Below are 18,907 nucleotides of genomic sequence, written 5' to 3'. Positions count from 1 at the left end.
AAGCACTGCCAATGGACAAGATACCAAGCAGATGCAATTAGCTTGGCCGAGTGCTAGAGAGTTAATGTGTCAATGAACGGTCCTGCACTCATTTCTTACACATTTTGTGTCTGTTTATTTTAAGTTGGCTGTTAAACCTTTTGCCTGTAAATGATCCAGTTGTCTGATTAGGTACTGGCGGGTCCAGCTCAGATCTTTCTAATACTCTGCCAAGAAAGGGCTAATGCAACAGGCACTCACACTAGTGAAAAGCACGTAAAGGAGAGCAAAACAAGTAGGTGTATTATATAATAAAGAACATGCAAATAGGCGACTGCACACCCAAGATGAAACTAGGAGGTGTTTAGATTCCTGGGATAGTATTCCTCTTATTTCAGTCTAATTAGACCAACCAGCTGAACTAGTTCATTCTGTAGTTCTCCAAGATCAATCTAGTTTTCAGGCTGTGCAGCATTGCAGATGACACAGAAAACGGTTGACATGAAGGCTTAATGTGGGAACAAGAAGTACAGCCAGAGTAAGATCTCCTTTATGCTTGGGATGTTATTTTAGGCTCCTTTATAAACACAGACCTGAGCCAGGCTGACCACACTGCCCAACAGCATTCAGTGCTACACGCCAACCAAGTTCTATAATCAGCCGCACAGATGGTATAAAGTGGCATGAACCTAGATTTGAACACCTAGGTTTCTGGTGATGAACGTTAGGGGTTTTAATCAATCTTAAAAACGACTGGCGTATAGCAGGATAATTATTTTTTCTCCTCAAGAGCAGATTAGGTGAAGATGACTTATTTCCTCCATACACCAATAGCAAATCCTTCTGCTCTGAGAGTAGGAAAGTCAGTTGGCGAAGGGGGGGGGGGGGGTTCTTGTCTATACTCAGATGTCAGTAGAACGGGACTTGTTGCTAGAAATCGTGAAAGAAACATTTTGATTAAGCAGTCTTCTAAACAATTGGCCCACCAGACCAAGGTCCACTATACAGCTGTGACCATAAAACGGATATTGCCGACAGGGATACAAAAGGCATCAGGTGTCGAACGAGTTTGCTCATTATGCGGGTGTAAAACTCCAGTGTAAATATTTACCAGCCAAACCGCTACTTGTAAATAAATTCCAGCATGCCATTCACAATAAATTATTCTTATTTGTATGGTCCCCCGAGGTGGTGGAAGTTTGATAGCAGATTATGCTGCATTAAGCACAGTCTCATTTGTAACCATCCGTTCATCTGCAGGATCAGTGGCAGATGTGAGATGTCTCGATGGCGTTTAGTGCTGGTTTTCATCCTTCTCCTCCATAACACTAAACAGATTAATCTTGCATCACAGAGCTCCTGTCACTCAAAGAGGATCTGTCAGGACCCTTAGAGGTAAAGGGTCTTTACTATACTTACAGAACTCAAAACACACAAGTCTGCCAGGACAGTTTCTGTTCCCTTAGATCCATCAACAGGCCTGCTCTTACCTGTTGTCACATTCAATGGCAACAAATACATTTCCAACCTAGACAATAGAAATTGACTGGCGTTCTTTAGCAATAACACGATTTTATCGCCACTGTCCCACCGTGTCCCGGAGAAGAGCAGAGTACAAAGCAGAAGCCACAAGTGACTGGCGTGTAATCTACTGAGCGGACTCTCTTGGGGGCCTCAGTCTAACATTAAAGAGGGAGAGAGGACAATAAAAGAAAGACAAACGTCATTGCCAAGAAGTTTCTGTAACAAGGAAATTGAATCTACCCGACGGGTCTAGTTTAAGGGAGAACAAATTAATCTTTTAGTTTAATCTGGTTCTTGCCAGGAATTTATTACAGGTAAGAGGTTTAAACAGTCAATATTTGCATAGATTTTTTTTTTTTACTACTATAAACAGACAGACGCCGGCTAACACCTGAGTCTCTCCCACTGATTAATGTAGTCATGCGGGTCCCATGTCGCTGTCAGGATAGCAGAGGTCGATCCAGGTTGGCTGGTGAGCGCAGACTGTTTAAGAGACTAGTGCACACAATTCCCAGGATCATTCTAGCCGTCAGCAGCATTGTCATACTCCGTCAGTAGCACTGAGTGGGAAAGCTCAGAGGGACCACTTCACTACTGTGTAAACAGCTTCACTCATATGCACATTGGCACATAAACACTTTAAAGTAGAATTCATAAAAAAAAAACATTGCAATAAAAAACAAAACAAAAAAACAAACAAAAAACCAAAACAAAAAAGACTGCAACAATAGCTACATTTCATCATTATGTAATCTCTGCATCTGGGTACCTGGGATTTATCCAGCCCAGAGTTAAAGTAAAATATGTAAGTTATAGGAACTTTAAAATTCCTTTAACGATCCAAGTTCATGAGACATCTAATTCGGCTAAATTCTCATTTTTAGTTATTAAAATATAACAGTTTATTGCTGTCAATTATTCCCAGAACAAGGTGGGCATAGGATAGGACGACAAAACAGAAACCCACAAACCCTTTGCCTACCAGGACCAGACACCAAGACATGCCAGGCAAATATACAATTAAAGAATTATGTCCATGAATTTACAGAATACTCTAAAGATAGTGATAACTGCTGACTCCATGTCAAAGACTTTCGATATTAATAGCAGTATCCATCCAGTTTTACCCATTCAGTAACATAGAAGCTTCTTGAATACTTGTGACCAAGTCGACACTTATTCTACACAAACGACCCAAGATAGAGATATCCATCTATACACACAAAGATGGAGAGATGGAGAGAAGTCTTCCAGCAATCACTAACCTGTGTCTTACATGGGAGCCATCTAGTTGTTATAGACAATGCTAGGACCAGTTTGCACACGTTTCCAGAAACAGACCAAGTACTTAATCTTCTGCCAAATTTCACTGTGGTGCACAATGATGATGCTGCTTCCACCTCTGCAGAACGCAGACTGTGTTGGTAAATGCATCTGAAGCGCACATTAGGTTTTATACATCTTTAACCATTTTCTATGCAGAGGTCAGGCAGTGACAACACCAGGCTTTACACGTCAATGTGGACCAATAAGTTAGGTAGACTTCCACATGCCACAGAAAAAGCAACCACCTGTCATAATATTACCAACCAAGCCCACCCTCCCATAGTAAGCAGGACTTCAGAGTGGCCCTGTACCCCACAGCCGCCGGGGGCCACTGTTGTCAGCAAGTCTGTTGGTGAGAGTGGAACGCAAAACACAGGGCTGCAAGCCTCATCTGACAGCGCCCTCTTGTGTATAAGGACAGATATACAAACAGATTGTTTAAGGAAATAAATTAAAAAGTAACAGGACTAGATTGTTGAAATAATGAAAACAGTCCAAAAATGAATGATCGTATAGTAAATGATGCCATCATGATCCCAAAATAAAACATTGGGGATTTATTAACAGTATGAACAATTTGAGATGTTTTTCAAAAAGGAATATGACTTTTTGATTATGAACATTTTACAATTTTTATTGCATCATACTGCTGATGTTATACATCATAATGAAGGCCATAAAAAGAAGTTTAAAATTACTTAAAAAAAACAAAAAAAAAAACTTGCCCAACTTTCTGGCTCAGTTAGGTGAGCTACAAATGCAGTTTAAAAAGTGGAAAAAGCAAATTTTTCTTAAAAAAAAATAAAAAAATGCAGCTTTAAAGGTGCAACTTCAAAACCAGTGCACATCAGCCTTAGATTTGGCAGCATTATGCCAAATGTAATTGAAATGGAAGGTACGATTTTTTCTAAAATATAGTGTTGATTTTACTCTGAGTGACCCTACACAATAACTACTTAGCTATAGACCCTGTTTTCAGGCTGCAATTAGAAGATGTTCATAAAGACACAATCATACAGACAAAACCCTTCATCCGTGTTTTATGTGGAGATCCTACAAGAGCACAATCAGGTGCAACATGAAATAAGTTTTCATGAAGCTGACAGTCTTTGTGCTTATATCTTGGGAAACGAAAACAGTTCTTATCAGAGAAACAAAGACAACTTCAGTTTAACCGCCTGCTGCAACATTAACTTCTATGGCACCATTACATTTTTCACCCAGTAGTTTTCCCCATTCAAACATCAACAAGAATGGATTTATTTTTCCATGTCCAAATACAGAAATGTTTTTCACAAGTTTCAAAGTCAATCACTCGTCCTGATGCTTTTCTAAAGGACCCTCATTAAATGACCATGAAACCGTCTGCAATACAACATCCAGTGTGTTGTCTCTGGAGAAAAGGCTCTACCAGGTTGTAGTTATAAACCCAGCCTAATCCCCAGTGTCCAGTGGATGTATCCGTGGAAGCAACATGGATACAACAGGAATACAGCTCATTACACAGAATTATTGCATCACACAGGTTTCATAGCTTCATGTGGATATCCTACCTCTGGAAGCAATAAGCATATAGCTATATACAGCCCCCGTGTGTTGAATTGACTCACCTAGTTTGTTCAGCACCCCTCACCTTTGTTTTTTTTTTTTTATTTGCTTTTTTTTTTTTTTTAGAAAAAAAACAAACCCAAAAAAACAAAACAAAAGGAACCCAATTATTTAACAACAGGATTGACAACATTACATATATCAATTTTTGACAAGCAGAGGATCTGGTTGTTCACATTACACAATAATAAAGCATTTACAACATGTTCTCTTAAAGCACATGACCAAAAAAAAAAAAAAGATTCAGACTAACTTATGCAACAAACATTTAATTCAATTTGGATAAGTCATGCTTAGGTTTTATAGGGCTGCGATCGCTTCATATTATCAGAGAGGGTGGAGACTAGTTTGGCATTGTGGGGATGAAAGAAACAGTGATAAATAGGGCTATTACCCCCTTTTAGTACTTCCTTACCAACTTCATCCTCCCCATATTAGTTGACAGTCCTACTTCTAGACTAGACGTGGTTTCCCCAATTGTCACCGACATAATTATACGTGTACCAATCTGTGGATTCAAATACCTTAGTACAGTTCTGAGTTTCACTATTTAAAAGCAGAAATACTAAAAATGGGTTTGTTTTGTGTATAGAAACATTAGTTTGCTCAAAAAAGGGGAAAGGAGGATCTGCATTTCCGTATAATTGCTTTCTTTGCAATGTTAGAACGACAGTCAATATTGGTTTTATCCCTCTACAGGTTAAGTCATATTTCTCAGCACCCCTAGTAATGGTTTATTGTCATCAGTGTCCTCCCCAGAAAATCTTGCCAGCCGGGTGGCTTTAAGAAGCAGCTGGTTGGGGGCAGTTGTAATACACTGGTCAAAGACCTGGCGAGTCGTGAGTGATTCACTTAAACCACTAGGAATAAATGCAGCATAACCTGGTCATGGTAATCCAGGTCAATATACGCGATCCAGTCCCAGGATGATCAGACACATTGAGGGTCTCCTCGTGCACAAAGTGATATTCCTAGTTTTCAGTCTTATAATTCATCTAAGCTTGATTAATTGAGTTAATATTGTAAATTGTAAATTGAAATATTACGGATATAGAAGTGCACCAACTAGAATATTGGCACCCTATTTTAATTGAAGTTTAACAAGTAGTAAGTTCTTAGTTGTAGCTCAAATTTTGTTTATTATATAAAAAAAGCACACAAGAGATTTTGAATATAGCAAACACTCTATAATACTGGACATGTACTATTTAAATGGCTCAATTAAGTTAACAGCCAAAGAGACATGCCAGTACCTAAAGTCCTCAGGAAAGTAACAATCTGAAGATTCAGAAATCCTTATTTAGTATTTGAGGAATTTTGCAGCCTTAAATTCTGAATAGTGTGTTATCAAACAACTGCAGAGGTTCAAGGCTATCTGGAACACTTCAAGCAAAGAAACACATGGAAGAACATGCAAAATTTGCTTGAATATACCCTGCATGTGGGGTACAGTAAAATAGTAAATACTGGGCAGCACATCCACTAAGCTACCACCCATACCCAACAGACCCAATGCCTGCCATTTAGTTACATGGCCAGCATAACATGCTCATGACACACACCTTCATTAGACTACCATATTGTGTCACCACAGCCCCAATATATTGTTACTTTTGCACCTCTCAGGAACTAACCCCAAGCACAGCGAATGATTGCGACCCATAGGTGAACTTCTTCACTACAAGGAGTGCAACATTGCACGGTTATCTCCTGAATGCAGCTTCCTGTGCTGGATGTAAGAGCGGGAGACTGTACAGTAAACGCACATCCGTGATAAGATGCCAAGAGAACCCATACAAAACTGCCCTTTTCCTGATGCACACCATGGGGGGGGGGGGGGGAAGAGAGACAGGAGCTTTGCATTACCAAGATTGAGGAAAACCCTGCCTCCCAGAGAATAGTAGATGGCACGTGGGCCAGACAGATGCCATCAGAGGGCACATGTGACCTAGTGGTCAAACCGCCATGGACTAAACCACCTATAGAGGTGAAATACACATCCAACTCATCAAATCCCTTGTGACTGCTCCAAATGAATCTTACTGACCCAAACTCACAGTAAACTTTGTTGTTATTACAAGATATTGTATCCGTGCGCAGTATTTGAAGCGACGACCGACACAAATTGTGTGGACTGACTAGCCATAGGTGAGGTTTATCATCAAGGTGGAGAGGTCTATCAAGTTCAAACCACCATATCATTGGAGGTTGATCAGGAGAGGAAAACAAATAAGGCAACATACACAATGTACAGGAATATATGTTCCCAGGGGAGTGGTCTATGCACATGGTGTGGCCAAGTCATAATGGCCCCATATGTACACAGATGCCCCAATGTAATAGTTCAGCCTCACAGGTGCACAGAGGGAATAAACTCCAGGAAGCGGTCCTAATTGGCTCCCAGATGAAGCAGTGGAGATTGGACGGTGTGCTACTGGTACAGATGGGAGAAAGTCATTCTTGACAGGTGTATAAAAGGGAGGACTAACAGGGTTAAAAGCAAACCCCCCCCCCCCTTGCTAAATCTGCTACTTGCAAGTTCTTGCCATAAGTTATCTTTAGTCATTAGTTCAAAATTCTTAACCCCATGCTGCCACACTTCGGTGCCAAGACCTACAGGGCTAGCAAGACTATTTTAACAGCCAAGTCCACTTTTATTTATATTTTGTCATGGGCCGGGGAGGACTCTGCAAGATTTTAAGGTATGTAAATTTAATCTCATTTTAGCCAACTTTTTTTTAGACTCTAGTAGATTGTATTTGAGCAGACTATTGCATATTGCTATCTGTACTACTCTTTTCAAAGTCAACAAGGTATATAAAATTATGAAAGCAGCCAACCAGAGGGCGTATTACGGTCGGCCCCTTGAAGATGGCAGGAGCTGCAGAACAGACAGTCCCTATATACACGGTCTTAAGCTAGTGTATAAGGAAAACCTTTACAGACAGAAATAAAGGGATCTAGGAAGCAAAAATAACCCCTTTTCCATAGGGCAAATTCAAGCTCTGGCTCCACTCTCCAAAAGACCCCAACAAAACCCAAAATCTTCCACATAGGTGATGGACCATCCCAGTTTGTGCACAATTCAGCAGCTGACCCTATACCACCTTATTCTGAATCTTACTTGCAAGTGGTTTTCTTGGGTGATTCTAAGATGACACCATTAGAAGATCAGACTTCTGAGTCGCAGGTCAGGAAAGGTGTTTTTATGACTATAACAAGTATGAAGAGGACAGACAGCGCTGGAATGCCAAAAGACCTATTTTGTGAATGCTCTAAACTTGCTGCTTCTTGACCATCATGCAGATATAACACTTGCAGAGACATAATATCAGAGTCACATTTGTACACCTTTGCAGTGGAACATTTAGCTGTGTTCCATGTGCAGAGAAAGTTTGAAAATTGCCTCCATAGTGAAACTTAAAAATTCTTTTTTTTTTTGTTTTCAACTTGAGGACAGTGGTGTAAAGTAAAAAGTCCAAGAACTTGTAATTATGACCACTAGACTTCCATTTCCCTTCTCATCTCATAGTAAGCTTACAAGCACTTATCCATGATTCATCGCTTAGCTACGTTAACACAACCAAATTAAAAATATACACAACTATTTTTATTCTGCACGCTCTATCATTTTATGGGGATAATAGTTAGTGTACTTTATTAGAGGCTTGTTCTATGTGAACCATAATAAAGAGGGTATATAGAGATGGCATTTCCTTAAGAACCCTCACCTAAATCATGTGGCTCTTCACCCAAAATCCCATTAGACAGAGTTGTGCAAGCATCACCGTTTGAGACCCCACACAAGCCCCCAGGCTCAGAGATACCCTTAGCAGTAGCCTTTGGCCATTTAATCCTATGCAAGTTCTAAATAATTACTGACTAAATAGAGCAATTATGGTATACAAGGCAATATTGTACATTTCAACTTCCGCTACAACCAGGGCAAAAACTAAGCATTCTCCTGCCTAAAAAGCAACTGCAATGGCGGTCTTCTCGTTCATGCACAAAAACATACATTTGTCTAAGTGTATCGCACTCTTAAAGGAGTAACTGTGTTACGTACATCATTAGAGCCATCAAAGAGTTAGGACACCTGAATTTCTGCTTTTGAGCTGACAACATTAAGATGTTTATATGGATTCTCTACAGTTAGATGCTCTCCCAGACATCTGCCTCATTACATATAAACCCATATTTGCAACATAAAAACCATTTTGGGGTGAAATAGGTCCTCTAAATAACTTTTGATCAACTACCAAGTATAGATCAGGGTAACAAGCCTATACATTAGTTTAACCACAGGCAATACATGAAATAAATCTAGTATATAACGCCAGCAGACTAATGAAACAAAAAAAATAATATCACATAAAACAAAGTGGCTCTATTCTACGGCCTCCTACACAAAGGCACAGAGAAAGCCTCTTGAGTAGACAAAACCTTGTCCATGTTCTCAGGGCCTCTCTGCAGCATACTGCACAAAGTACATAACAAGTGCTGCCATAGATCACCATTATATTAAACTGAACTAATGTTTACAATCGTGTGTATGCTGCAGGCTATGTTGAACTTGACAGACTTGTGATAAGTCTGCGCATACAGGGCCATTTGTTTAAACCACTTTTCAGACTATCAGCACTTTATGTGTGTTACTTTACAACATGTTCTTAATCTTTGTCCGAGACCGAAAACAGAAGGAAATCGGTAATACATTAAACAGAAAAAAGTTACAGTAAAACATGACAATACTTGATTAAGTAACCAGGCTCACTGACTACACAGTAATGTAGTACTGTACTACAAAAAGAAAAAAAAAAAGTTTTTCAACAAGCTAAAATGGCAAACTCTTCTCTGCACCAAGATGAGTAGTTTAGAAGTTGCGCTATAAACATGTTAAAAATGCAGAGTCCTCAGTTCACTTGACACTTACGACTACATTCTGACACCTTCATTGAGCATGACAATTGTGAGTCACCCCAATCACAATTGTTCATCATAACTGTAATTGAGACTATTAATTTTTGTTTTATGCACACGAGTCAGCAAACATTTCAATTCTTCCCATTTTTATTTTTAAATAAAAATCCTTCTACACAGAAAGCGCATGAGGTGTATGAATAATAAAAGAGGAACATTAAACCCCAATGTAGATTTATAAATGTTCATTACAGAGGTATGGCAAACCGAATCACAGCCTGGTGACCTGGCTGGGTGCAGCTAAGATTTACTTCCTGACCTATAGTGACAGGGAGAAGGCCTATGTACACGCTGCCAGAGAATCAGCATCCTATGTGGTGGTTAGAGTACCGACGACAGGGGAAAAGTATAATCTGGTTAACTGCATTGTTTTCTTCTATGAAAACAGGCAATATTGTAATTAGGATCAGAAGAATGGAAATACCTGCTGCCGTGCTGCCCCCCTTCACTAGAACGACCTCCCTCGCTCCATTCGTCTCTCACCCAATCTGTGCTCCTTCAAGCAGGCACTTAAAACTCACCTGTTCCTTAAGCCTACCAACCATCCCCCTAACCTCTCACCTCTTCTGGTTCTCCCCTGCCCTCTTTCTCTCTCCCCGTTGCTTCACTGGCTCCCTTCTGTACCTGATTCTGTTTACCCTCCCTTAGGATGTAAGCTCGTATGAGCAGGGCCCATCTTCCCTCCTGTCTCCATACCTGTTCTTCCGCTCCTTCTCTACTGTATCTGCCTGCCTGGAGTTTCTAAAGTACTGGTACTTTGTGTTTATTGTTCTGTACTGTTTTACCCTGTATAGTCTACTGTTCGTACCATGTACGGCGCTGCGGAAACCTTGTGGCGCCTTACAAATAAACAATAAAAATAATAAAAATAATATTATTATTATTATTATTATTAATAACTGATCAAAATATAGTACATACAATAAAAAGATTCCTTTCAAAAACGAGGTGCTTTTGAATGAGAATGCTCCAGTGCGGAGAGGGTAACGTGAAGGGGGATTGCTCTGCAGATTATGTTTCATACAGAGTCTTCAAAGTTTAATTTCTCCTGTGTGACAGGGGGATCTCCCTCAATGTGAATCTGTCAGCACAGGAGCTATATATTGTGGTGAACATTTTCTTTCCCAGCAGGAAAGTTGCTAGTGTTCAAAACCCTTAATTGGACAGTCAGACGAGATCTTCAGGAAACCATGTGTAGACCTTCTCAGATGGAATACACCATTTGTATTGATTCACATTTTTCTTTTTTTACTACTAGCTGAGTAACACCAAAATAAATAGAAGTCAAATGGGAATAAAAAACAAATATCCGGACTTCAACTAAGACAACGGCAGACAAAACAGTCACCTGCTGCATAGATCAGCCCGTGATCAAGGAAAGATGTTCTGCAGAGCAAACCACTGGTTATCCAAGGCAACCAAACAGCTTTGATCAAGCAAAAGCAAGTTAAAGCCAAGTTTGCAGTTGGTTGCCATTGGTTACAGCACATCAGAACATTGTTAGTAAATAGCCCAACAGCTTCTGTTTACTACATATTGTAAAGTAGCTCAGACATGATTTCACTTTTAACTTTGCAGTCTGGCTGGGCCGAAATGCGAAATGTAGACTTAACCTCATGTTTTAAACACCCATTGTCCTATAGATTGTAAGCTTGCGAGCAGGGCCTTCTCACCTCTTTGCTTGTTATACCCAGTGTGTTTATTAGTTTATTGTGTCTGTCCCCTATTGTAAAGCGCTACGGAATATGTTGGCACTATTAATAAATGATGATGTGTGGGAGTTTCTGATCCAGACAAGATTAATTCACATGTACACAATACAGAAAATACTCTAACTGTCCATTTAGAGGACAGAATTGTGAACATCCAGTAGGATATTTAGACAATAATCCAAAAGTAACCATTGTCAATAAGACACCTTTGAGACAATATTAACATTAAACTCTAAAACATATTATATAGCAGTAAGAGAAAAAACTAAATTCTTTGGTGTAGTTTATAGAGAGAAATAATAACTCTGAACACAACATGAAAGAGAGACAGCAAGAAATGTAATTACAGGGTCAACTTTCAGTTCCACAATATGGACCTTCTCCAAGAGACTGACTGCACAACATGACAGACCCATCAGTTCCAATTATGGGATAAAGGGCATTATGGACATTTTTCCTCAGAGTTGGGATCTGCTGAATCTCTGTACCCAGGTATGCAAAAAGCGAGTGCCCACTTTGCACCATACAAAGATATAAACTAATATCCATCTTTAACCACCTGATATTTAGAGACCTCCACATGTCACAAGGCTCCTGTTGATTCCAGTCTATAATAAATATATTTAGTTACATGCTAGTAACACATACTACACCCAACAGACAAGTACTATGCTATGTCTAACACAACCACAAGAATATGTACGATTACTGACACAATGACCCAGGCAAAACATGAAAGACTGTAAGCTCCTTTGACAAGGCCTCCCATGCAGCCTTTATCATCATTTATTTATATAGCGCCACTAATTCTGTAGCGCTGTACAGAGAACTCATTCACATCAGTCCCTGCCCCATTGGAGCTTACAATCTAAATTCCCTAACACACACATTTATATCAGATAACACCTATATGTGATATGGATCATTTTACTGTACAATATACCCAACAGTATATACAGGTCATATATTGTGACAGGAATAAAGGTATGTTTTGTATCCAACAGAAACCTGTCATAACACAGATTATAGCAGGTTATATCATACACACTAATATAGAGACAATAGCACAAGACGTATGTCATAATACAATGACAGAACATACATAACACTATGTCATGACATACATACTAATATAGAGACCAGGTCACACAATAAGACGTATGTCACGATACATATCGGCACTATGTCACGACATAGGCTGACAATCACGGTCTATAGACACAATGACAATAAGAAGCCCCCATGACAGGAGCAGCGCCCCTCCCCCTCACCTCTTCCGGGTAACCCCCAGCCGCTGACATCTCCCCGGCTCCGCTCAGGCTCCCAGCCTCGGACTCCAGGTCCCCGTTAAGCAGTGAGGGCCCCTCAGCCGATCCCCCGCTTAGCGCCGCCATCTTGAAGTGATCCGGAGCCCGCGGGAGCGAGCACGAGGGACAGGCGGGCGCGCGGCCGCCGCAGCTCTCCCGTGCGTCATATGAAGAAAGGAGGGGGCGGGGCGAAAGGGTGGCGTGCGGGCTCCCGCCGCCGAGAAGCCAATGGCGGGAGAGGGAGGGCGTGACTTTCTCGGGTGCTGGTGACGTCAGACAGGGGGAACCCTCGCTGGCTAACTCCTCCTCCTGCTCAGGTGCAGTGAGCGCGCTCCCGCTGTGGCCGTGACGTCAGAATTCTCCTCTCTCCACTTCCTGACTAGAACAGGGGGTATCTAACCCCCATGCACCTAGACAGGGGGTATCTAACCCCCTATGTACACAGACAAGGGGCATCTAACCCTCATGCACCTAGACATGGGGTATCTAACCCCTATGTACACAGACAGGGGGGCATCTAACCCCCTATGTACACAGACAAAGGACATCTAACCCTCATGCACCTAGACATGGGGTATCTAACCCCCATGCACCTAGACAGGGGGCATCTAACCCCCATGCACCTAGACAGGGGGCATCTAACCCCCATGCACCTAGACAGGGGGCATCTAACCCCCATGCACCTAGACAGGGGGCATCTAACCCTCATGCAACTAGACAGGGGGTATCTAAACCCTATGTACACAGACAGGGGGTATCTAACCCCCATGCACCTAGACAGGGGGTATCTAACCCCCATGCACCTAGACAGGGGGCATCTAACCCCCATGCACCTAGACAGGGGGCATCTAACCCTCATGCAACTAGACAGGGGGCATCTAACCCCTATGTACACAGACAGGGGGCATCTAACCCCCTATGTACACAGACAGGGGGTCTCTAACCCCTATGTACACAGACAGGGGGCATCTAACCCCCTATGTACACAGACGGGGTATCTAACCCCCATGCACCTAGACAGGGGGCATCTAACCCCTATGTACACAGACAGGGGGCATCTAACCCCTATGTACACAGACAGGGGGCATCTAAACCCCATGCACCTAGACAGGGGGCATCTAACCCCTATGCACCTAGACAGGGGGCATCTAACCCCTATGCACCTAGACAGGGGGAATCTAACCCCTATGCACCTAGACAGGGGGCATCTAACCCCTATGTACACAGACAGGGGGCATCTAACCCCCATGCACCTAGACAGGGGGCATCTAACCCCCATGCACCTAGACAGGGGGCATCTAACCCCCATGCACCTAGACAGGGGGCATCTAACCCCCATGCACCTAGACAGGGGGCATCTAACCCCCATGCACCTAGACAGGGGGCATCTAACCCTCATGCACTTAGACAGGGGGCATCTAACCCCCATGCACCTAGACAGGGGGCATCTAACCCCAATGTACACAGACAGGGGGATATAACCCAGTGTTCTCCCCATCTCCTATTTCCCAGGTGCTCCACTCGGCTGTTTTTACTTGCAACCCAGCTCTTGAAGCCCAACAGAGTCCTATTAGAACATGCACTATGTGAGCACTACAGCCAGCAGTGTGTTAGACCATTGACCACCCATCTGACCAGTCCTGGCAGGTGGGGCAATACCCTCCCAACATTTTTTAATATTATTACAACTGCCCCCACCCAGCTACTTCTTAATGGCATCCAGCTGGTACAATTTTCTGGGGAGGACACTGTAACCCCTATATACATCGACAGAGCGGATCTAACGTCATGCGCATAGACAGGTAGCTGGAGTGACAGGTAGGCTAGTTACAAGTATAGAAAGATGAGGTAAAAAGATAGGTACAGAGGTAGACAGACAGGTAGGGTAGATACAGGTATAAAGGCAGTTATGGAGATAGAAAGATAGGGTATACAAGGGTGTATAGAGATATGGAGGTAGATGCAAGTATATAAGTAGATATCACAGTAGACTGAGAGGTAGGGTCTATATAGGTATATAGACATATATGGCCTTGGAGGTAGACTGACAGGTTGGGCAGATACAGGTATATAAGCAGATATTGAGGCAGGCAGACATATATAGGGTAGATATCGGATAGATGTATGGATTAACAGCTTTACATTACTTAAAAGTTACATTAAAACATTAAAGTGTGACCCCTGAAACAAAGGGCAGGGAAAAGTGATTGAAAAACACAGCACTTAGGACTTCCATCTGACACAGACTATAATCACATTCTTTGTTTCCTGGATGCTAAATACTGTATATGAACATGCACAAATCACCTAAACAAAGCACAGAGGGTTTGCCATTATAGCATTCAATGTAACACTGGAGTAATAGCTGACTATTGCTGCAGGTTCTTCAGGCAGCTAGCTTTGCAAGTGATTACTTTGTTCATAAAACATAATTCAATGAGAAATCTTAGCACCAAGGCTCATAGGTGTTTTGCAATTTACACCATTATATGCCTACTGCTGACGTCTCCAGAGCTTGTACCTGCAGTTTACAATCACGCCAACAAAATGCCCATGCTCACTGGCCTTTACTGCCATCAAGAAAGAATTGTGGGATATAAGTGAATATAGAAACTAATGGTCATAGGACCAATAAGAGCTGTCACAATTTGAAGAACACTTAAACCCTACATTGATATTTAACAGCGCCACGTGCATATCAATAAATATAAACCTGCCATTACAGTTAACAAAATGCAGTATGCACCCTTGTACTGAAGCCTGACTAGTTTGTCTGCATATTTAATGCTTGCTATTGTGTGGACTCGCTGGAGGAATAATCACGGCACTGAAATCAACTTTTGCAGTAATTACATTCTATTAGCCTGATTTTAGATTATCCAGTACGATATTATTAAACTGTTTTATTCACTCAATATATAGTCATAGACAAAAGTTTTGAGAATGACACAAGTATTGGTTTTCACAAAGTTTGCTGCTTCAGTGTTTTTGGACCTTATAGTCAGAAGTTGCTATGGTATACTGAAGTAAAATTACAATTTACAATTTCATAAGTGTAAAAGGCTTTTATTGACAATTACATTAAGTTTATCCAAAGAGTCAATATTTGCAGTGTCGACCCTTCTTTTTGAAGACCTCTGCAATTCGCCCTGGCATGCTGTCATGATTATCAGATGTGTCCGGATTCTTAGCACCTGAACCACCTTGATTCATATATGTTGTCCTGTATATGCAGTAGAAGTGATAGTAACACGCAATTTATTAGACAAGTTATTTCAGCGATCTGCAATCATAGGTAACAACCAAAACATAACAGTCGAAGCAGGTAATAAGTCTGTGTACAGAGCAAAAAATGTGCAAAATGTTTTTTTTTGCTGGAGGGCAGCAATGTTAACCATTGTGCTGATACACTGCCCTTAAATAACCCAGGAACTACATTGGTATCCCACATTTACTCAAGCCTTTCCTATGATTTATGCTTTTGGATTTCTGCATCCAACCTCGGCAGATACATATGGTCTCCTGGTTGACATTGGCTTGTTCCAGACTAAATCGCGTGACTTTGACCATGACCCTTGGCTTGCACGGTCAGTTTTCTCCTTTAGTGAACTTACCAGCTGACCTTCTCCTTTGGAAAATGTATCAGGGTTAGGTTTCTTATACTTTATATTACTATATTTGAATTGAATTATGTTACACATGTCTTGTATTATTCTTGCGGCACCCTTAACATGAGAGTTAATGGGATGAGTGGGTAAGGATCAGATTGAGGTCAGCGGTAGGATTAGCATATACAGTGCATCCGGAATGTATTCACAGCGCTTCACTTTTTTCATTTTGTTATGTTACAGCCTTATTCCAAAATGGAATAAATTCCTTTTTTCCCGCAAAATTCTATACACAATACCCCATAATGATAACAAGAAAAAAGTTTTTTTTGAGATTTTTGGCAATTTATTAAAACTAAAAAACAACACAAGTATTCACAGCCTTTGCGCAGTACTTTGTTGATGCACCTTTGACAGCAATTACAGCCTCAAGTCTTTTTTATTATGATGCCACAAGCTTGGCACACCTATCTTTGGGCAGTTTCGTCCATTCCTCTTTGCAGCACCTCTCAAGCTCCATCAGGTTGGATGGGAAGCGTCGGTGCACAGCCTTTTTCAGATCTCTCCAGAGATGTTCAATCGGATTTAAGTCTGGGCTTTGACTGGGCCACTCAAGGACATTCAGAGTTGTCCTGAAGCCACTCCTTTGATATCTTGGCTATGTGCTTAGGGTTGTTGTCCTGCTGAAAGATGAACCGTCGCCCCAGTCTGAGGTCAAGAGCGCTCTGGAGCAGGTTTTCATACAAGATGTCCCTGTACATTGCTGCATTCATCTTTCCCTCCATCCTGACTAGTCTCCCAGTTCCTGCCGCTGAAAAACATCCCCACAGCATGATGCTGCCACCATTCACTGTAGGAATGGTGATGAGCGGTGCCTGGTTTCCTCCAAACATGACGCCTGTCATTCACGCCAAAGAGTTCAATCTTTGTCTCATCAGACCAGAGAATTTTGTTTCTCATGGTCTAAGAGTCCTTCAGGTGCATATTGGCACACTTCAGGCAGCCTGCCATGTGCTTTTTACTAAAGAGTGGCTTTCGTCTGGCCACTCTACCATACAGGCCTGATTGGTGGATTGCTGCAGAGATGGTTGTTCTTCTGGAAGGTTCTCCTCTCTCCACAGAGGAATGCTGTAGCTCTGACAGAGTGACCATCTGGTTCTTGGTCACCTCCCTGACTAGGGCCCTTCTCCACCAATCGCTCAGTTTAGACGGCCGGCCAGCTCTAGGAAGAGTCCTGGTGGTTCCGAACTTCTTCCATTTACGGATGATGGAGGCCACTGTACTCATTGGGACCTTCAAAGAAGCAGATATTTTTCTTTACCCTTCCCCAGATTTGTGCTTCGAGACAATACTGTCTCGGAGGTCTAGACAATTTCTTTGACTTCATGCTTGGTTTGTGCTCTGACATGCACTGTCAACTGTGGGACCTTATATAGACAGATGTGTGCCTTTGCCAATCATGTCCAATCAACTGAATTTACCACAGGTGAACTCCAATTAAGCTGTAGGAACATCTCAAGGATGATCAGTGGAAACAGGATGCACCTGAGCTCAATTGTGAGCTTCATGGTAAAGGCTGTGAATACTTATGTACATGTGATTTCTTAGTTTTTTATTTTTAATAAATTTGCAAAAATCTCAAAAAAACTATTTTCACGTTGTCATTATGGGGTATTGTGTGTAGAATTTTGAGGGGGAAAAAAAGGAATTTATTCCATTTTGGAATAAGGCTGTAACATAACAAAATGTGGAAAAAGTGAAGCGCTGTGAATACTTTCCGAATGCACTGTATCAATAATGAAAAGGAAAGATAAAAAGCTTTAGAATGTTCTAGCTGCAGGTGATTGGATGACCAGTGGATGGGCGGGACAATTAGAAGCATTTTGCACCTTTATATAATGAGGAACGGCTGCTCTTACCAGTTTACCTCAGAAGTTACCTGGCCCCCTCCATTCCCTTATATATTATTTAGTTGCAAGTAGAGTTGTTGTTTAAACTATAATTATCACAGTGACTCATCAGTTTAATTTCTACGCTCTGGGGGGGGGGGGGATTAATGATTAAACAGGCAGCTTGGGCCAGTATTTGGTTAAATACATGTTTATTTATGATGTGATATGACGATTACCATGTGTTACGTTAATTGAACAATAAAGAGGGTTGTGGCCACCAAACATACTAGTGTTACTTGTTTGATTACATTTCATGCTATTATATAATAGTTTTATGGTGAGCGAGTATATTCACCTCACTCAGCCCCATCGGCTGCTGCTGTCTGGGAGTTTTATGACCAGTCTGTATGGACATATAAATATGATTTTACACTCCCTCCAATAACATAGTGGAACTTTGATACCACCTGGATTTTCTTTGTTTTGGTACTTATCTTTACTGGTGATAGCAGATGTAGTGTGGCTGTAGGTAATAGAAGCAGAACATTGCATCCTTGTCCAATTGTCCCATAGTGAACTCGCGGTTACCAAAAAAAAGACGTAGCAAAGCATAGCGCCCTCTGGTGGGATATCGGATGATCACCGACACTAGTGTGGAATAGTCCTTAGTTCCAGGTGTTGTCAAACTACAAGTCCCAGCATGCCCTGCCACCTAGTGGTTGGCTAGCTACTGGCAGAGCATGCTGGGGCTTGTAGTTTTATAACACCTAGCGAGCCACAGGTTGGCCAGACCTGCTTTAGAACATCAGCTGGACTATTATAAAGAAGTGGACCATTGTTGAACTGCCCCTTCTCTCTCCAACCAAATGATTTTTTTTATTTACCTGTTGCTGCAGAAGATTACTTATGAAACTACATCATATCCCATCTTTATTGTAATTACCTTTAATGATAACAAAATCGTACTCTCA

The 18,907-nt window shown here is 41.5% G+C and overlaps 1 protein-coding gene across 2 annotated transcripts in view; it reads right to left on the bottom strand.

Annotated features, from left to right (window-relative positions):
• BRAF (B-Raf proto-oncogene, serine/threonine kinase) overlaps nt 1-12,567 on the bottom strand; it is a 56,055-nt gene extending 43,488 nt beyond the window's left edge. The window contains exon 1 of one of the 2 annotated variants that reach the window (XM_075210363.1): nt 12,401-12,567. In XM_075210363.1, the coding sequence (XP_075066464.1) occupies nt 12,401-12,523 (123 nt within the window). In that variant the 5' untranslated portion in view covers nt 12,524-12,567. The remainder of the gene's footprint in view (nt 1-12,400) is intronic. The other variant, XM_075210362.1, reaches the window with a different exon arrangement.
• Nucleotides 12,568-18,907: the final 6,340 nt, after the last annotated feature.

Source organism: Mixophyes fleayi, chromosome 4, assembly GCF_038048845.1.
Source record: "Mixophyes fleayi isolate aMixFle1 chromosome 4, aMixFle1.hap1, whole genome shotgun sequence".
Taxonomy (NCBI): Eukaryota; Metazoa; Chordata; class Amphibia; order Anura; family Limnodynastidae; genus Mixophyes; species Mixophyes fleayi.
Note: the sequence above shows the minus strand (reverse complement) of the source record. Positions and strands in the feature narration are given on the sequence as shown.